The 22,496-nt window shown below is 36.6% G+C and overlaps 1 protein-coding gene across 2 annotated transcripts in view; it reads right to left on the minus strand.

Moving 5' to 3' along the window:
- The window catches only part of LTBP1 (latent transforming growth factor beta binding protein 1), a 210,704-nt gene that overhangs the window by 88,010 nt on the left and 100,198 nt on the right, over window positions 1–22,496 (minus strand). For both annotated transcript variants that reach the window (XM_072409251.1, XM_072409252.1), the window contains 2 exons: window positions 2,367–2,591; window positions 1,702–1,970 (listed from right to left, as the gene is read on the minus strand). In XM_072409251.1, the coding sequence (XP_072265352.1) occupies window positions 1,702–1,970; window positions 2,367–2,591 (494 nt within the window). The remainder of the gene's footprint in view (window positions 1–1,701; window positions 1,971–2,366; window positions 2,592–22,496) is intronic.

Below are 22,496 nucleotides of genomic sequence, written 5' to 3' on the forward strand. Positions count from 1 at the left end.
ACAGGCTTCACTGTTTAAAGTAAAATGTATTTTCCTAGTAGTTGAACTAAATTGGCCAGTTTTTTAAAAGCTCTCCAAGGCTGGACAGAATACACTTTTATCAGTTAAGCCGGGTGATCCAGCAAACTTGAAATGGATCTGGTCTAGGACTGAAAACATTTGCTAACAAATAGCAAATGACTTTTAAGAAATCAATTTCAGGTTTGTCGGACGGATTACCCAGCTTCTCTCATGAAAGAGTATCTTCTACAGCCTTAGAGAGCTTTAATAAATCAGGCCCAATGGCCTTTTTTCAACCTAAATATATAACTAGAATTGCTGTTTTTTTTTCTGAAGCACAACATGCATTATTAGAATAGATGCTTTGTATATTTATTAGATAGTGGAATTGCAATACATCTAGTCATGAATTTAATATTTGCTTTTTCAGGAAAAAGATAAAGGATGTTTTTTTTTTTCTTTTGGGATCCTAAAAATGAAAAAAAGCTGCTTAAGAAAAGTAACTTGGTATCCTAAAGTAACCTTAGTAACTTTAATTCTAATGCTAAAAACAATGTTGGTTTATCAACAAACATTTTGACTGTGCCTGTGCTGACAAGCTAGTCATACTGTACCACAATGTAGAAGTCTCGTCTATAACAGCCAGCAGTGCAGACATTTAAAGTTCACAAACTTTTAATATATTGTTTACATCTGTTACTGCCCCTCTATAACTGCAGTGATGGTAGTAAAGGCTTAATTTTTTACAATAATTCTCCCTTTCCGTACCATTTGGTGAAATGAGAAGCTTGTTTTGAAGAAATTACAGTGTATTATACTTTGCTGAAAAAAATGTGCTAAATTGTCCTCTAATCCTAATGCTCACATATAATGTGCCTTAAAATCCTAAAGATAGGTTCCATTTAAAAATTAACGCTTACCAAGTGTTTTACCCTAGCAATAGTGTGTTTATTTTGCTGGAGGACTTTCAGTGTTTAAAAAAAACTTCCATTTTAATGCAACCTAAAATTCATAAAATTACATTATTAGAGAATACCCTGTTGGCAGGTAGTGTACATTATAGATAGAGGGATAGATGTACAGACATATAATTCTGTGCTGGGGCAAAGCAACTTCTGTGCACATACGTGCGAGTTCCGTATTTCCAACCTTGCCAATGAAGATGCCAGAAGACCACAAACGTGAAGTTGACAGGGTGAGAACAGAAGCATCAGCAACATGGACAATGTGGACATTGTAACTCTGGGGAGTTTTTTTGGCAGCTAAAGGGCAGCTAGGAGGGGCATTAATAAAGAGTTTAATGTGGCAGTTGAGCTCAACTTTCTTACCAGTGCAGGTTTGAAAATAATAGAAAGATTACAACTCACTGCAATAAGCATAACTTTTATATCATGAACATTGGAAAAATGTTTTTTTTTATATATCAAGGCTAAATCACCTGCAAACCCTTGAGTGTATCAAATGTCTAAGAAGCCAGCTACAGCCTCTTTGGCAAGACCCTCGCTAAGACATGAGCCTGTTAAGACCAGTTGGGGTCCTTTTTTGCTGTGAGTGCATTTTCTACTGGTCTAAAATTACATTACAGCACAAAACACCTATCTAGACTGTCTCTGTATATACCACTGTGATGTATGACAAATCTAAATTTTATCTTATAAAATATGAACATATGGGAAAGCCAATACCAAAAGAAAGTCTTACCTGTGTTCCAGTAGTTTCCTGGAAGCAGCGGCCAAGCTGTGTTTTAGCTGAAACTGGATATACGTGGGATATTGTCTGTTGATGTGGGTATACGGCATGAGGCAGTTGATGCTTCTGTACGCCATGGTAAGAAATATGTGTCTGCCCTATCTGGCTATCCTTTTTCTGGGTAGATGAAGAACTTTCAACTCGAGACACCTGATGAAACTGTACAGAAGCCTCTGGTGGATGCTTCACGTGGATGTTAACCAAATTTGGTGGAAAATTAACTAAAAAGAAAAGAGATGTTTCATGAATAGCAGTATCTTTTTCTGTGTGTGTGTATATATATTTCCAACAATGAGATAACACTTAGCAGATACATATATTGCAGTATCATTTACAGGAAACAATTAAAGATCTGAAAATGGGGGGAAAAAAGATATACTGTACCTACAAAGATGTAGGCATCCTTAGGCATCTACAGTAGGCATCTACAGTACTTGAAAACCAAATAATTTTATAAACATCTATTTGAAATGCAGGGAGTGTCTTCCCAGAAGAAAAATGCCATCTTTCTGTACTTGAAAAGTATGCAATTAACTGCCTATCCTACATGCAACTTGGTACTCTGCAATTCAACCTTGAAAACAGAAAAAAAAAATACATGTCAAACTACCACATACCTTTAATTCCTTGTTGTCCTGTGACCGTGAGAGGTAAGGTGTGGGTGGAATGAATTACATGGGATCCACTTGATTTGAGAGAATTCTGTTGATTTATATACTGTTTCTGCACATTTCCATTCTGTATTGGAATTTGACAAAGCTTGCCGGTAAAGTTGGGTGGACATTGGCATTTGTCTCGAGCTGTACACTGTCCTCCATTCATACAGGGCAAATGGCAAATCACTGAAACAAAAATGTGTTCAATTTAGAGCTATGATAATCACTTATCTGCCTATACAAACTGAAACTGTGGCACCCCCCCCCTCCCCCACAACTGATATTTCTCAGAGACTTTGATATTAACTGGTATTGCCTGGTATTGTTTAGACTGTTGTAGCTTCCATTTATTATTCATGGAGCATAACAATGAAATTGCACCCTTTGCAGCAAAGTGCCTTAGTATGACATGAAGACAGTAGGTATGCATTCCTACTAACATTCAAATATAAAATACTTAACTCAGGAAATAGCAAAATTACCATTTATTTACCCTGACTTGAGTTAAAGTGTTGATGTTGTTTGATCAGGATAGAATAGATAGAATTTAGGAGTTGATGATAAGTGACAAAGACAAAGCAAAGAGGCAAGAATCTTAGCTTAACAGTCCAAGCACGCATTTTCAGAAAATGATGAAAACAGATTAGTCTTTTTAGGGTTTTTTCTCAGACACTTATCATATCTTTTAAACAACATCATTAATCCTTTCCTTCAAAGTCCATTGTTTGCAAAAAAAAAGATCCAGCATATACAACAGCAGTTCCAAACATTTTTTTATGATGTGGACTTCCTCTGCTGTCTCTACTTCTTGAGAGCTAAGAGGCTTTTAATACAAAAAGTTAAGTAAAGTACTTATTCCATCTCTATGAACATATTTCTTCAGGGATCCATTATATAAAAACATATTCCTGTTGAAACATCTCACAATATGTGTTCAAAAGGGGAGTGTGGATTTAGCATGCATAGAAACTGTTGTGTGTGGAAACTTAAAGGTAAATTTCAAGGGTAAAGCAACTGACTCTCACACCTCCTGATGTTCAAATTCAAAATTTTGAATCTATTTTTACAATTGCACAATAAAACCTAAACAGCGACATGCAGTAATTATAGAGTGTTTCTTAAAACATACCTAAATCCAAAAACAAAAAAGTAGTATACTGCAGCTTATGAGTTCTTAGATGTTGGCGATTGCACATTAGTTAACTTTCTACAAGCAATTTTCTTTGTTTTCATTTTGGAATCTTGAAAAATAACCTGCATCCTGTTGTAGGGTGGCTATACTCAATAACTCTACAGTATCTGTGATTTGTCCCTTAGTATGCTCTCTGGTATTGGACTTCAAACATGACATTCTCTCAAATACACAGATGGCACAGGATAGTTTACAGCAGATGGCTTGTAAAGAAGATAAGATTGTCTGTGATTTTATTTTAGTAACATTTATGTTACATTTCTTGGCCTCGGATCTTCAGAATGGAAAGCTGCAATATATTAAAATTTTGCATTTAGGTTCAAACATGCCTTTAAGCTATAGTTAATGAATTGTAGTAAAGCGAGAAGAATGTAGCATAGCCACACCAGCCTAAAACAGGATGAAGACAAAGAGCAGTACCTGAAGAGCAGGAAAAAGATCTGAGATGGGAGAAGAGTGAATGGGGACCTAAACAGAGGGGAATGTTGAAGCAGAATCAGAAATGCAGCAAGTGAAGGAAACATACATTTGTAATATCATAAAAAAAAGATTTATGTGGAATCATCACAGCAAATTTTGTTAACCATTGTGTACTACTAAAGAAGGTAAAACGTTCACAAAAACCACACACTACTCTTTAAAGGGGTAACTTAATGCACTTAGCAATCAACCTATAGTATAGGTTGATTGCTAAGTCATTTTGTATAGGTCCTATACAAAATGAATTATTCTCAGTCGTTGGTGTTTTTTTATGCTCAGCATGCACATTATTTCTGTGGTGTAATTTTATTTGTGCCTAATGTAATCAGCTTTTTCTCTGCACCTCACAGTGGAGAATGGTGAGATTAACAACAACTTAAATGATTCATATTAAATTCTGCACAGCATACTTGCTGATTATGACACCAACCCTGAGCAAGTTGTCCTGAATGTGTGTAGGAGTTACATTTTTCCTAGCAGTGACCTACACAGAGCTCCAGGAACAAACTTCCAGTAGCCAGGGAGTTTGTTTATTGACAAAAGAGACATTGCATGTCTCCTTTGTCAAATGGTACTACCTCTTGGTGTAGTTTTTTTTTTTTTCAGTTTAGGTCCCCTTTAACATAATATTTGCTAATAGTAAATCACTGTAGTTACTTTAATTTAAAACAAATGCACCAGACAAATACGCTAGTTGTTGTTTGGTTAATGTCACACTCTCTTTTTGCTAAATACATCCTTGGACTTTAGCACTGTTGTCTAGTTTTTCATCCAAAACTGTCAGCCTCACTAGCAAGAAAATGAAAATTAAACTATAAAAAAGCTAAATTATATATTGAAAACTCATGAAATTGCAATGTTTACAAAACTTTTAAAGTCAGGAAAGGACCTGAAAAAAAATCTAATAGATAGGGGTAGGCTGTGTGGCTACAGTCTCTTGTGGTGGAAATCCTGCCCAGTCTGGCAGATATTGTAATCTAGTCCGAGTACAAAATTCCTAACGGTTTAAGGTTATTCTTAATATTGCTCTTGGCTATGCAACTCGAAACTGGAGTTATGCTACATACCATGATTTACTATATAAGGAAACAGTAAAGGACTTGAAATATTGTACAGGACAAACAAGACAAGCATCAGGTACAAGATTAAAATGCCATAAACATCTTCAGGGTTAGGAAGTAAGGGAAAAAGCCAAGATCATTAACAATATTAACAGCGGATTCCAGACATTATTTCATTTGAATTATGTTTTCCAGTTAGTATAATAAATGACAATGTACTTTAACATTTATATTTCTCCAGCAAAATATCATTTACATCATGTTGCCACATCCCCTTTTGGTACATATTTAAGAAAGGAACATGAATAGGACTTGTGGGTATAAAGCAATTTGATTTTCCTTTCCTAAATCTGAAAATGTACTTTGCAAGCATACAAAACAAATCCCAGATCTGCTCATTGTGTGCAGCATCCACATATCTAAATATTCAGAAATTGAAAATTTATAAAATCCCTAGGCTGGTCACCATAAATCCCAGCAAACCATATGTATGTGAACTTAAATACTTGCCAAGAATTGTAGTTCCGCTCAGCTAATCTTGGTATTTACAAACCACTGGCATACACAATGCACACATAATCAGGCTAATGATATTGCCATTTCAATATAATGGGGTTATCAGCCTGCTCCCCAGGAAACAAAGGTGGCACCTTCCACTGTGTGGCATCATTTTGTGAATCACATGACTGACTAAACAGCAAAACAAATATTTTGAGGAAAAAATGCTTGCATAACTGTATTATCTCTTTTCCCTTTTACCGGTTGGGAAAAGGGGGTTAAGAAACAGCTGCAGAGGTGAAGTATAGCAATATATTGAGGATTGCTAGAGGACTGACTCCTCCATCATCATTATCCTTTAACCAACAATAATAATAATAATCAATTAGTAAGTACAGTATAGATCAGTGATGGCGAACCTTTTAGAGTGCCCAAACTGCAACCCAAAACAACTAATACAAAGCCCAACACCAGCAATGAGCACCAACCTGATAAGACTGATAAGCTGATAACAATATGAGAAGAGCTCGCTGGAGCCGGCCAATTGCCCATCTAGTCCAGCTTCTGTATCTAACAGTGGCCCAAATCTATAATAAGGAGGTAGCAGTTATCCATCAGGGCTAGTAACCCGTGATTGACTTTTCCTTCAGAAATGTATCCAATCCATTCTTAAAGGCATCTAGGCTAGATGCCATCACCACAGTGCAGAATGACTGCCTTAATTTACTTTGGTAACTAAGACACTGTCACTAAGACAGAAAATGATCAAAATCTTCCTAGTAGGGTGCAGACAGCAAAAATATTAATAATAAATAACCTCATAGGGGTTTAAACCTTTCCTTGCTCTATGCAAGAATATAAAAAATATATATTGCCTCTTCATACACTGTATATATTTCAATTTGCTTTCAGTCAAATCAGTGAAGCTTAAGGGCTCACTTACATTACAGGAATGCAGGGAGTTTTAGAAAACGCATGCCGATTGCATAGCAATGCAGCACATTGCACACATTTTTTTTTAAAGCACAGTGGACAGCAACACACAGTTACAGGGTTCCCAGTAGCTTATTTCAAAGGTTTGTTTGGCAGGGGCATTAACAAAGAATGGTAACACAGCATAACAACATAAGTGCTATTCACATATGAAAATATTATAGATATGCAGGGGGTGTTTTTTTTTTTGGTTTCAATAGATTTTTTTTTTTTTGCAAAATACCAAAATACAAATTAAATATAACGAAAATACACTGATGTATATAAAAAATAAACTTATAAAACTTGACCAAATAGTACATATGTGTGACAACATTACATATTAGTGCATATGCTAAATAAATCCTGTTTATTATTATTAATAATAATTATAATAATAATATTATCAGATCCCTTATGGCTTAATTCTGCCAATATGATAAACGTATTATAGAAACTTCCACATTCCTTCCTACACATATAGTGCAGAAGCTTTACTTTGACTTCAATCTGGTCAAAACAGTTCAATAATACAATTAACAGTAATTTCCAAAAGAGGGGATAAACCAGATACAGAAAAAAAGAGCAGAAAAAAAAGGTCTCTAATTATAAATATAGGAGACGGACAGATGTTCCGTGGGTATTCATACTGAGGGCAAATTGGGTAAAGAATATTGTTTTGTTTTTTATTAAGTATCACTATATTGACAGAACAACTATACTGCTGCTTTATAACCCAGCTGCTAACAATTTAGCTCAAATTATTTGTTTAAAATTCGGTTCCTCTGCATTTCTTCAATTAGCTATATATAAAAAGTCTCAGTTGCCGGTTTTTACATTATACTTAGAGCCTTCACAGATTTTCAAAGAGCTATTACATTCAACAGGCACTTACCTTAAGTGGATGGAAATCTATCACAAATACAACTGCAGCTAAGGTAGCCTGTTCTTCAGCTGTCATACTGTACTTCCAATAACTAGGATAGAGCAAAACAAGATCCCCCATCCTTGTCTGCCTACCACTTCCTTCACATTCCTCCCCCCTTCTGTGCTTTCACCCTTTCAATTCTGGATTAAGACACATCAGCTTCAAAACACATTAGCTGCCTCTCCTCCCCATAGCCTGGTATTCTGACGGTTAACTGATAACTCAAGGAGAAAGGAAATGGGGCTGACAGAGTGACAATGGCAGAGCCATTGATGGAGAGCGTGTGCCCACAGAGAGGGCTTTGAGTGCCCCATATGGCATGCGTGCCATAGGTTCGCCACCACTGGTATAGATGAACATGGAAAAATAATGACTGTTTCTTTGTCCTTTCAAATTAGGAAGCCCACTGGTCTTTCTACAGAAATTTGTATATTGTATTTCAGATGTACATATTTTTCAATCATGTTTTATATTAGGATTTAATTATTAACTATCTTTCACTTTTGCTGCTGTTCTCCTAGCTCCAATCTTTGTACTTCAGGCTCCATAGTGCTAAGGCCAGGTATCATATACAGAACATGCAATGGGAACTGAGCATTATTTGGATAATAAAAAAAAATAATGTTTTCAGTTTGACCCAACCGATGAATACACATGATGAATGTTACATTATCAGTATCCTTTACTAAAAATGACAAGAGCACTGAAGCATGACTAATACATATTGTATTATTATTTGTGCTTCAAGGATCAGAATGGAATTCAAGCAATATGACGTTAGCACAAGCTTCTATTCATTTCCTGCTAGCAACAAATGAATATGCTATAAAGTATGAGACAAGTTTTTAAAGCAGACCTAAATCTTTAAAACAAAATATTGTGAGGAGGCAGCTCTTCATTGCAGAAGGGACAGGCGATGTCTCTTCTGAAAAAAATAATTAACTGCCCTGGTCGCTGGTTAGGTGAACATAATAGGTTAGGTTACATAGTTCTAGCCTGGCCAATCAAGATGGCTGGTGATAGTGAAAAAAAAAACAAGCAAAAGAAAATAAAACAATAGATATGCATTTCCTAAATAATCCAAAGTCAGGCTGTATGAACTTCTAGTTCTGTCTAGACTGTCTTTTTTTACAGCAACACCACTGCAGTTCCCCACTGCTAACTAGTTTCCAAATGACCAGAAGTGATTGGGTGTTTACCTGCAGTGTGACTGCAGTGTATTTTTTGAGACACTCCATCCCAGGGTGGTCTACTACTCTGACTGATCCCAAGTACCAAGAAGTTAAAAATAAGCAACAGTTCGGCAATGCAAGGCTGAACAAGCTCCTAGTGATACAGGTAAAAGCAAAAGGCAATGACTTAAACTGACCAGGTATTAAGAGGAACCTTTTTTCAGAGCAGTACATAAATTAAATGAACAGTACCTGTAAACACTGTGAACAAGTAACTAAACCAGAAAGTAAAATCAAGGATTGATCATACTTAAAGTCATGATATTTTCAACACTGTTTTGTTACAGGAAACAACATTTGCCCTACATCAAATAAATTATGATCACAAATTTGGCTTTAATCAGATTTCTTTGATCAAATGTCAATATACAATTCTCAAATGATCATGCCATATATTAGTTACTGAATATTTGATAAATTGACAGGTTTACTTTAACTTATATGTAAGGCATATTACTAAAATCACGAAAAGCTTTAAACTATGGATCATTTTCAAACATTATTTTGAATATTTTTAAATCTGCATTTGTTTTTAAATGATACCCTGTGATTTTGCCATGAAGGCGGAGCCATGAAATACAGACAACCACTGTCCCCTGCCTGTATATAAAGTCCCTCTGCTCTATGTACCTTTCATGAAATACATTTACTGATGCCTTCTGCATTCCTTTCTTCAATCCTCCCAACTAGGAAAGCAGGGCCAGATTTACTTCCAACTACAGGGCTTATAGACAACAATGGGAGCTGAGCCTATTACAATTGTATGAGATGTGCCGTTCGACACAAATTTACAAAGATTTAGACCTATGTTGTCACAATCAAGAAACCTAACTTGGGAAATGCAATGCAGATATAATAGGCCTGATTTATGAAAGCTCTCCAAGGCTGGTGGTGTACTATAGAAAAGTCTTTGCATTTTTAATGAAAATAGACTTTATTCTGTACTTAGATTTAACTGCAGTGAAGAAACAGTGTCATTCAGCTAGAAAAACTATTCTTAGGTAGACAACAATAACTCATAAAACACTTTATTTATAACTGCATTTAGAGGATTGAAAAGAGTAACATTTTCCGGCCTTCCACAGTTCATTCTTTGGACCTTCAAGATGTATTTCTAGGATTTCAATTCGGCTCATTTTACACAGTGCCATACTACTGGAAAAGCCGACTCATAAACTGTTTTACTTTTTTAAGTTTCCCCTGGCACTGAGTTATTATGCCATAAATTAATCAACAAAGTTCATTTGATGGCAGCCATCTGAAACACAGACTAGAAGGTCTGCATGGGAGCCAGCCAAAAACACTAGACTTAAACGAGAGCTTCTGTGCAAAACACCTTCCATAGCAAAATTCAGACACTGAATTTTCCTGATGCGTTTCAAGATATTGGTGTTACAGCCAAAAAAATAAAATGATTTCTAGACCATGCTAATCTCATAAATAACTAGAGACATAAATTTAGTTTCTATAGTATAATTTATAATGAAATGAATACTCATGACAAAGCTTCACTTGCTGTAAACATCAGATGTATGTTTTAGATCATACTTCTAGTCTGCCTTTTCATTATGTGTCTGGGCTGGGAACCAGAAGGCCTAATGATAAACTTTTCATAGACATCAATAGAAGAACAATAACAACCTAGTAAATTTAGATGAGGGCACCATATATTGTGAGGACATGTTGCTCAAGCTGAAGAAACAAAAAATGGTTTGCTTATATTTGCTTTGTTACATTTCCAACAAAAACCTTTTATGTCCTGAACTCTTTTTACTACTATGGATCAATGATATAACAGCTGAGATCAAATAAAATTAGATCACTTTTCAGCTTATAGAAATACATTTCAATAAAATAAATGTTTTTTTTAATATGTAGAGAAGTTATAATGTATCTGTGTTCTCACCATTACCTGCTTACCAATCTGTTCTTTGATCATGCCGAATACAATGCCTTAGCTAATATACTCATATGACAGAGAGAAGCCCTCTTATCAGGGCTCTAAAAAACTATATGAACAGAGTAGCTTGAGTGTAAGGATTTTTGGTATGATGTTTCCAGGCTTTTGTTGTTAATAATAATAACACCATCAACATAATAATACAGTATATTTATCAACTATAAAAGTTCACTAATACTAATCAATCAATACAAAATAATATTTAATGGGTCACTTATGCCAGTAGTGGATGCAAATAACTAGAAATAAAAAGCAAAGCATTACCAGTTTTATTACATAATATAGTAGAATTCTGGCTTACCAATGTGCTTAGCTATATATAAATGCTATTTTATGACATACATGCCACATAACTTATTATAAGGAGGATTTTAAAGAGATAAAAAGTGTAAGACTCCAGTTGAGGTGTAATGATCCTGTAGCTTACATATCTGCCGGGCAGTTTTTAAAATTAATCTTAGCACTCTAAATGCAGCAGACTAATCAGGGTGTTTTCAAGTCTATTCAAGTTTCTTTTGGTAAAGATCCATGAAGTAAGGTATGAATGACCCCTGGTTTGTATATGACAAATAAGTTTTATGGCCACCTTCAGGCACATCTGCACAGATGCAGGTGTTATCCATAAACATGTCAGATAAACACTCTTTCATAAATAAGAAGATACCAATTCTAGGAAACCTTCTGCTATGTGTACCTACCAGTTTTTACAATGGCAGCCAAGCACTTAAAACAAAATTCCTACATCTAGAATCTCTATAACAGTGTTTCTCCAACAGGGTCCAGTAGAACCCCAGGGTTCCTCCACAGATAGCTAAGGGTCCTTGAACAATAGGACAGGTCAGTTTAACATTCACAAATGAGCTTATTGGCTTTATGTACATTCTTCCTGCTTACTACCACACTAATACTGTGAGCTATGGAAATAGTAATTTTTGCCAGGGGTTCCCTCAGATAGTTATTTAAAAGAGTTCCTCCATGTTTAAAAAGTAAAAAAAAACTGCTCCCTAACTTTAATGAACATGGTAAAGAAGAAATCAACTTATGTAAAGAATGTTAGAAAGTTGAACATGCACAAAAACACATCCCATAACCTTTATTCTTTCTATTACTTTATAAAATAAACCTAATTGCATTTCATTGTTTTATTTTAGCCATTTTTTGAACATACATGACCTTCAATGACTAAATCTTCGTATACATGCTAGATGATTGTCACCTAAAACAATCACGATCCTTTTCTATAAAACTGATAAGTGCAAGGGAACATTTTTTCCTGTGACAGAAATTTAATGCATCTTAAAGCTGCGTACACACTTGCAATTTTTGTCGTTGGAAAGGATCTATCACGATCCTTTCCAACGACAAGGGACTGCACGATGCATGAACGGTGCTGTACATACAGCACCGTTCATGCTCTATGGAGAGGGGAGGGGGAGAGCGATGGAGCGGCACCCTGCTGCGCGTTCTCCCCCTTCCCTTTCATTAGGATCGGTTGTCGTCCATCGTCCGTGGATCCGGCAGGACGGTCGTTCGGACGATGGACGACACCGACTGTACACACGGCAGATTTTCGCCCGATATTTGGCCGATGCCGATTATCGGGTGATAGAAATCTGCCGTGTGTACGTAGCTTAAGAAATAGACAGTGAAGGCAACAGACTCCAAATGATGTCCACTATTAATGTTAATGTTATTAATGTTCATCTGCCTCCATGCTAAAGAAGAATGTAAGTCTTTTTAGCTCTGATTTCTTGAGATGACTAATTCTATGCCCAGAAATTGCATAGCTACACTAAGAAGGTTTACAGTCAATGACTCAGCTTTTGTCAAACCCCTTAGGAGTTTTCCTGCTTAATGTGCAAATTGATGTACAGTCAGGATACTTGGAAATTGTACATCAAAGGTATCCAGGTAAAAGGAAAAGACTGACATTTTGCCAAACATCATGTTGTAAAACAAATATTAATTGTCCACATGTTAGAAATGCAGGATAGCTCAAGATGTTTTTTATCAAGTTTTTATTTGGTATATGTATCTTTTTATCCTGATTACCTCTTTTATGTTTGTTTGTCACAATTTTCTTACATTTGATAAATTGTTTCCCCGTTTTACAAAAAAGCTGTATCATTAAAAGCAGTACTTGAGTTCCAGTTATATGACTGTTTAGTCTGAGAAGTACAGTCTGGGAAAAATACATCATTAGACTACTGCAGATAGAAGAAAATGTTTCCCCTGCCTCCGTAATATACAAAGTCCAAAATGTATTTTTCCTTATTTTAGACAGTTGGGTGGAGACCATTGGCCTGATTTATTAAAGATCGCCAAAGCTCTAAGGGATACACTTTCATCAGTGAAGCTCAGTGATCCAGCAAATCTGGAAAGGATCTGGTCCAGGATTGAAAACATTTCATAACAAATAGCAAATTACTTTTAGGAAATCTATTCCAGGTTTGCTGGATCACCCAGCCTCACTGATGAAAGTGTATTCTCTCCAGACTTGAAGAGCTTTAATAAATCAGGCAACTCAAAATTTGGGATTTACCTACACTTTAAATCCCATGACATTGGTAAACAGAACAATAAAGCTATTAGACATTGAATTTCTGCATTCTAGTGTCACTGAAAACAATTACAAAAGATCTATTTCAGCAACACTATAATGAACAAATGCAGTACACACAGTCCTATTCAGTTCTATGGTGAGAGGAGTGGGAAAACAAGTGGGAGGTACCATGCTGCATCACCCTTTATAGGAAACGGAAGTTCATCCCTAGTCAGTTGTGTAGTGTTCCGCCACGGTGCATCACTAAACAATATCAGGGGATTGTTGATTCTAGATTTTCATCCAATAATCATGAACATATCTAACTGGTGTACATAGTCTTAAAGAGAGAGAGAATCCCCCTAACTGGTTTGTAGAAATACAAACCTGACAATGGTTGTAACCCCTCTCCAAAGTGTCAAAAAAATTTGTCTTTAGGTATACTAAACTACTAATACTTTACTGCTTCAATTGGTAAGAAACTGGTTAGCATGCTCTAACCCCAAGAGATTTAAAAGTGGATTATTGACATTTTCCTTCTTACTATTTTAGGGGCTAAATGTTACCTAGATATTTCAGAAAGTTAGAGCATGGATGATGACATAAGAATTACTTTTTACAAACACAGTTTTCTTTGGAAAAATGGGTGTATGCACTAATTACACGGGTCAACAAAAAATTAGTTTTGAGAATCATCAGAAACCACAGCAAACTTTTCGAGCAGATCTGTTTTCGTTTTTCCCCTAACACGTAGAGTTTCTGAGTTATGAGTACTATTATAGTTAACATTGTACGTGCATGTATTTTGTACTAAAACGGAAGCACCGTTGAAGTGAATAATAAAACATCTTCAGTGTGAAGTAAAATAAGAATCACTGTGGTATAGATCTACTGAACAGTGTCATTCAGGTACCATTGTTTCTTCAGAAATGCTTAGAGTATGATTTTCTTGTGTACTCTGTCTTGATTGTCGCGGTACATCATCCAGAAGTAGTCAGCCATCATACTTTCATTCCAGAAACCTTGGTCATGGTGCTCCATTAACTGAATCTCCTGGTGAAAACGTTCTCCTTGTTCGTCACTCACCATACCAAGATTTTCCGAAAAGAAAACCACTTGAATGCATCCCAAGCTTCTAGCTCAGCTGCTGAAAGAGATTATTTGAAAACATCATCCTGCAAAGGAGACTTGATCTGTGGCCCTATAAAAATCCCTTACTTCATTTTTGCAGTGCTTATGTTTGGAAACTTCTCAACAAGGTTGATTTACCCATGGCCTTTACAAGGTTCTTCATCAAGCCTAACTTGATATGAAGTGGTGACAGAAATAATTTATGCAGATCAACCAGAGGCAGAATCTTCACACTGCTTGTTTCGGGCTTATAGGTATCTCTTGGTAGCCAATCACGCTTGACATAATGAATGGTCTCCCATAGATCGGCTGTCCCACAGACATAGGAAACAGCAATATTTTGTGAATGCTCCTTGCATTCCCATCAGCAAGCAAATGACTTTTAGATCCCAACAGTGTACCACTGGTGTATTTTACACGGGATTGCTTCAAGTAGTAACTTCATGTTGTCATAGGACTCCTTTAGGTTAATAGAATGCAGTTTATGCAGTAATACTGTTTTCAAGCTTCTTTTAGAGGAATCAATGAAGATACGCCAGATGGAACATGCTCTTGTGACAAACTCTTAAAGAGTGCATTTATATCATGACAGTAGCACAGTGGGCTATCACTAGTGAAAAACGTTGTCAAGTTATGATTTCTTTTTCTGTAGTGAGTTACAGTTACACCCTTTGCAAGCAAGTGCTTCTGTTTAAGCCTTGAAGCAAGAAGTTCTGCTTTGTCTTTGGAGAGATTTAGATAACGAACAAGATTATTCAGCTCTGCTTGTGTAAAGTCTCTGGTTCTGAATCTTCATCGGCCAAGTAGTCAGGATCAGATGATTCGGGGTTGTAACTGGCTGCAACTCCAGCGCATTCTTCATCATCTTCTACAGAAGCAAGTCCATCATGTGGCGGTACCGGAACTGGCAATGAATCATCATGGGGAACAGGCCTAATTGCAGAATTGAGGCTGGGATATACAATTTTGTGCTTAGTTTTACCTGAGAATCCACTTTTGTTGACACGGCAAAAATAGCAGTCGGTTAGATGGTCTCACGGTTCTCTCCACACCATTGGGAATGCAAATGACATTGCTGCTTTACGCCGATTTAGCCAGTCACGCAGTCCATTGGAACAACTGGTACAGATGACATGTGGAGCCCAAAATCTATCCTGGACACCAAGTGGACAGCCGGAATATAATTTGTAAATCTTTTTAAGTTCTGTGGTAATTTGGCGATGTTGTGCTTTCGTCGTGAATGATCCACACACGTAACAGAAACTGTCTGGACCATTACCCTCCTGAGTGGTTCATTTGTCTGGATTTATGTGTCTAAAAGCAGTACATTTTTTCATTGTAGGCCCGTAATTCTTACGTAATTTAGGCGTAATTTACCAGGATATGTCCACACAAGAATCTGCGTTTATTAAAGTTTGAAACACAAAATCATGTCAAAATAATAAATTAAATTTAATAATAAACTTTAAAAAAAAACTGATTATTTATTTCATCAACTAATAAACATACTGGTTGTGATATATTTTAAAACAAGGGACAACACAGAGTCCAAAATCACAATCTGGGCAGTAGAACCAGGTTTCTTTTCTAACTTTTTTCCCGGTGTCATCCTGCTTAGCACAACACACCATGCACATCCTCATTGGCACTTCCTTTCTTGCAGTTAGTGGTAAATGGTCCATGAAGTAATGACAAGTCAGGCCTTCTGGGTTCATGACTGTGGTAGCACAGCGTCCAACTCTATCGATTTCTGCTGCTTGGTGCTTCAAAGATATGGCCTCACAAATCTTCTAGATAAAATCAGGTACAGGCCTGTCATTCTTTTGTTTGAAGAGAATGTAGACATTCCACAGACATTGTTCCACCAGATGTCTGAAGATTTTTTCATAATACTTTCTCTGTTGCTTTCCAACAGCCAGATAGAAAGTCATCGCCTGGTCGGCTCTGTCAACACCTCCCATGGTGCTATTGTAATCCAGAACAACCTGTGGTTTGAGAATCTCTTTCCCACCTCTTGTTCTAGTCATAGCAGTGGCGGTGTTATGTACAGTGATCAAAGAGTAGACATCTTTTTTGTCACACAATCGCAGGGCCATCATTTTGCCTTTTTGCCAGGCAACTATTTCCCCAGTCTTCAGCTTCTGTTTGACAAACATAGATGGCATTTCGCGCCAGTTAGCCCTAATCATTCCATAGGCATCCGTTTTATGCTTGATCAGGAATTCAAATAATTCAGGGGAGCCGTAAAAAAATTATTGGTAGTAACACAATATCCTTGATTGAGCAATGGCTCAATTAGCGACGAGACAGATGATGTTGCCACTCCATTGCTGCTGAATCTGAGGCTAAATTTTGTACCTCTCCCAGTGTATATTAAGGTGTTCCAAATATACCCTTCACACAGCATTAATGATTTGGCTCTGAACCTGGCTCCCCTAGATGCTATGTATTACACCCAGCTGAGCCTCCCCTTGTGGGCTATTAGACTTTTGTCTATACTTTTTGTGGCACATAGCTGTCTCTGAAGTTCTCCAACATCATCTGATAGACCTCCCAAATTTTTTTTAGCTTGGGTGCAGGATGAGTGGTCTCATCAAGTTTCATTTTTGGCGAAATGTTGATATTTCATGATCAAGCCAAAACGATATTCAGACATGACTGTGCCAAAAAAAAAAGGGATAGCAATCAGCCTATTTGTGGACCAATACCATTTCTGCAGGGGTTCCCCACCACTCCGTGGAGAATAACTAGCCCCAGAAAAAGCTAAATGTCCTTTTCAGTGACAGGTTCCCATTTCTAGCTTCTGGAAAACCTGTGTGAGGCAGCCAATTGTTGCTGTGCGTACATGTGGGTTTCCTCAACAATTTTCTTTGTCATTGAGAAAAAACTACAGGTACGCCAAGGGGCTGTGTTATACATCTACCTTCAGGCCAGCTCCCCAGTAAATGGGAATCTTGGGGGCATTGGCTGATCCTGACTAATATCGATAACAGGTCTCCAGGCGAATCACTGTCGCTTGACTCCAGTAGTAATTCAAAGTCGCTCTCACTGTCTGCAAGTTGTTCATAAGCAGCTTGACTTGAGAGACACCTTTTGGAAGCCATGGGGGAGTAGTCAGAATCCAGGCAGAGATGTAATCAGAATCCAGGCAGAGGTCAGGGCAGGTAACAGGCAGAGACGTAATCAGAATCTAGGCAGAAGTCAGACAGGCAGGGAGCAGAGACGTGGTCAAAGGTCAGGCACAGGTCAGTAATCAAATGTAATGGCAGATAGGCAGGGCACAGTAACACCGTAACACTCCAAAGCTCAAAAATATACTGGCTACTTTGTATTGGATTCAATACAGTTATTTTGTATTGAATCCAATACAAATAATTTTAAATTTCCCGCCACGCCCCGAACGCAAAGGCCGCATGCACCGACGTCACCGAGAACTCGCCTGGTGACTCATCGGATGCAGGAGACGCCGGCCGGAGTCTAAAGTGGTTAGCATTATTTAACCCTTTTTTTATATAGCTTTCTTGAACTGATTGGCTACTTGTCATGCTGCTTGCTTCCCACTCCTGATGTACAGAGACTGCAGAAAGCTAATACCCGGGGAAAATTCAGGTACTTACACTTGTATTTAAACAATACATTTAATATTGAGTTCATTGTTACAGAGCTGCACTATTTTGGGTCTTTTGTTTCTTGCTCTTAGGAAACCAAAATGTTCATGAAGAATATAGCGTTGAAATAGTAACAAAAGTAACAGTAAAAAAGTACATATTTGTAAGGGTAACACTTTTTTTTCCGGTAATTATGATTTTTGCCTAGAATTATGACTTGTAAATTGTAAAAGAGCTGCTAGAAGGGATTGGGGAGGTAATAGGAAGACAAATGTATACCAGAGATGTATAAATGGATGGACACAGTGTATGGAAAGTTCGACTACAAAATAGGCAAATTGGCAAATAAAATATATATGATGAATTCCATAACATCTAAAAAAATGAATGATACATAAGGCATTTAGAAATGTTAGAAAATCACCCGATTGTTAAGGGCATGGGGAAGAGTAATTAACAAGCATTTATCCCTAATGACCAGAAAGACACAATATGAAGGTTAACTTGGAAGAATTTGTAAACCAATGGTCCTGCGTTATCGTAATGCTAATTAGGCTCATTCAGACTAGTACAGCACTGTATACAGTAAAGAACATATATTATTCAACCATTCAACGCAAATTTGCTATGAAATAATTACTGTTCATTGTTTCAAGACGGTAATCTAGAAGAGACCATGTGCTCTCATCATGACTCACACATACTTTCACTGAGATTTTGCAACCATGCCACACAGTGTGAATTTATGGTGGGATGATTTCAAGATAACAAAATTCCCTAGACATGAGAAGATTAAACTTTCAGGCATATTCTATGAAGTGGAATTATTTTACTTATTCAACTTCCTATACCATGGGGTTGGTACAGACAATATATGAAGATGATATGACCAGTCACTCTTCACAGTATATTGAAAACTTGTGTCAACTTTCAAAGCCTATAGGGGCCTCAAATGTGGCCCCTGATATTATCAAAGTACCTCACAAAAGGTTTAGTATACTGCATAAAAGGCTAAAAAGGACAGTTAGAGACTGCAGATATACTAGAGATAATAATTTCCGGGCTACATACAGGTTTGGATGCAGACTGGAAACCTGCTGAAGAAAAATGCTGAGGGCATTTTCTGCAAAGCTAGCAATGATCACTGATATTACCTTACAAATCAATCATCCACAAAAACTACCAAAAAGCAGAAGATCATGATAATCAGCAAATACTGCACATTGTTTAAGGAAAAGAAAAGGAGGAAGTTTACCTTAACGAAGTACAATTTTGAACCTAGCCAGGTCACCCTAAAGCTGGCTATCCCCATGTAAAAAAAATCTGCTTTGGATGCTGCCTTTGCAGTACACATTCACACAAAGTTGTGCAACAATGTGGACAGTGACAGAATCAGTACAATAGTGACACAGACATAAATATGTGTACAGAGACACAAATAGTGCTGCACGCACACATCCAGAATCTAGAGTTCTGCTTTGGACTTTGTACACATGTTCGATCACTGTTGCTCAAAACAATCTTTAGTGACAGTTCCTAGTGATAGATGAACCAATGAGCGCTGTACACACAGCAATGTTCTGTTCTATAGAAGGGGAGAATGAGTGAGTGGCACCTCGCTGTGTTCCCCTCCACAGAAGCACACAATAGTTGTTCTCAGTTGGTCGGTCACCAATCCACCATGGCGAACTGATGAACGCCTTCAGGGAACTGCTATACACGTGTAATTTTTTTCCCTTGGGAGATAATTGGTCAAGTAATCACAATCATCTGATAAGTATATGTAGCCTTAAAGATAACATTTAGAGAAGAGTAGCACAAGGATGCAACAAAGAATGAAAACATATAAAGATAAATATCTTAAAAAAGAAGGCAAATATTTAATACACAGTGCTTTTTTTAAATAGCATTTTGCTACAGTTTTCATCTACTTTAAGGCTGTTGTACTGGGGGCTTGCAGACTAAAAAGGTCTATGCTTTATTTTATGTCTATTTTAAGACAAGTACTTCAAAAGGAATAAAAAAAGGTTTAATAAACATATATAATTCATACTATTCCAATTAAAAAAAATATTGCAATAATGTTATCTACCTAAAATAATGACATAATAAATCTAAAGTACAATCTTCCTAATAAGCTAGAAGCATAAAAAAGATAAGATTGCTCCAGGTGAAAACATCTGGTTCACTTCCCGAAAAGAACAAGCTGTTACAAGTTGCAATAGGTAAATTCCTTCACTGTTAGTCAAACTCTTAACATTTAGCAATGTAGACAACAATGAGAACTGAAGACGAAGAATGTAAACATGATTGGCAAAAGATAAACCCTTTATTTACTCTTTCGGAAATTGTGTAAATCAGCATTGGGTTACCTATTGTATAACCTTGAATAATTACTTGACCATCTCTGTAGAAGACCTCAGCATTCCATATATTTAATCAAAGTGATGTGCTCTTTGTGTATATGTGTAAGTATGCCATATACAGTATATGAGCTTGGGTGACCGCTAATACACATTGAACATTCCTCATCTGGTCTAGAATTGAAATTGTCAAAAAAAAGCAGGATGGTACCTGCAGAGATAAAATGTCAAGTGTTTCTGGCTCTAACCATGTTTTAACACAGTGAAGGGTTCAAATCTCCGGTTATTATTGCTAATGTGAAATCTCTTCTGCACCAAATCCTTAAAGAAACACTAAACTATATGCAAAAAAAAATATACTTACTAGGGTTTCAATGCAGAAAGTCAAAAGAAGACATTATAAAAGACAGGAGGGTCACCAATGCCAAATGTTTCAGTGGCACAGGGGTTTTTATTGTTTTTATGTACATAGGCCATCAGCTGGGAGGTAAACAAGTAACTGTTTTTTTGTTTGTTTTTTTATGCATAGAAGGCGGTGCGTATGTGTTTCAGTTTTAAAGTGATGATAATATTATGGGTGGTCATCTGGTCTATTGCTTCCATCGACTACTAAGCAGTTTGTTTAGCAAATTTTCTTTTGGTACTGGAAGGGTTTTTCGGAAACAATGGTAAGTAAGAAGTACAAACAAACTGTGTTTTTACTTCCTATACCTCTACATTTCCTAGGCACGGCAACCACAATGGTAGAATTCCACTCCTCAGGCATAACCCTATATAACACCTAAACTGCCTATACTTGTTTTGAGACCTAGAGATTTAAACAGTGTAACCACAACACAATGTGCCCATTAATCCTTTCTTTTTTCTGTGAGGGGAAATCTTACCAATAGAGTAATAAAAACCTTATTAAGATTGTAACCCTTACTTAAACCTTAGAAAAACCAAAAAGAGATTTAGTTATTCTCCAACACACTGGACCTGATTTATTAAAGTTTTCCAAAGTTTATTTGGCAAAAAATTTTCAATCGTAGGCCAGATCTGTTTCAAATTGGTGGATCGCCCGGGTTCACCCATGATAGTCTATCTTCTCCCGTCTTGGGGAACTTTATCAAATCAGGCTCATTATGTGATATTTATCAATATCATGTGACATACATATACAATAACCCTTACGCATGAAATAATTTTGAATCCAAAATGACAACACTTCTAATAAAGCAGATGCACCAGGGAACACACTGAAATTAATCATAAATATTACCATAATAAATTGAACATAACATTGATCAGCCCATCAAGTTTAAAGAGTGATACTGAATGAAGTATTGGGTCCCTCAGCTTCATCAAAAAAAGTTGTAATTTTGTATTTAAAATGGAGGTATGGGTAAGGGTTGTTGCTTTTTTGATTAAAAAGACAGTTTGTTTTCTTGGTATTATTATAAATTACATAAAAGTAAACTGTTTAATGTGTAATTTATAGGCATTTGCAGACGATGGGCTGCAGAAACAATTTATAGAATTAATTAGGAAGAATCATAAACACAAAATATGTTGTGTAGGCAAACTTCTGCAGAAACAAAACAATTTACAGAGCTTGTACTTCTTGTATTTATGTAACTTAGGATCAATAATATACAATACAATATGACATTGCAGAGGAATACATAATTGTTCCAGCAAAGAAAACTGTAATAATGGATGGAATATTCTTTCATACAAAAGATCCTTTATACAAATTGTGAATACTGTCATATATTTATAGCCAGCCTTACCATTTTAGCACTAATACACGTTCCACTAAACAGGCAAAAGTACTCTTTTAGGTCCACCATGTAATAAATTATATCTATTGCCTGACAAATTTTACTTGGATATTTGCTGAAGCAAGTTAAGGTTAGAGTGAAGTGTCAATGTACATCTGTATTGAAGATAACCAGTTAAGGGCCTATACATGATCAACTAACTAGTTATAAGGGGCCCTAGACATGGACCCTAAAATCAGGAAAATGATGCACACAATGATGCTTTCAGTCTATAGTTATGGCAGACAGGTAGATTGCTGCTAGTATCGTTAATATTCAAATCAATGCCCCTCCACAATTGCTGATAACTTGAAGCACATTC

Source organism: Pyxicephalus adspersus, chromosome 4, assembly GCF_032062135.1.
Source record: "Pyxicephalus adspersus chromosome 4, UCB_Pads_2.0, whole genome shotgun sequence".
NCBI classification, from domain to species: Eukaryota; Metazoa; Chordata; class Amphibia; order Anura; family Pyxicephalidae; genus Pyxicephalus; species Pyxicephalus adspersus.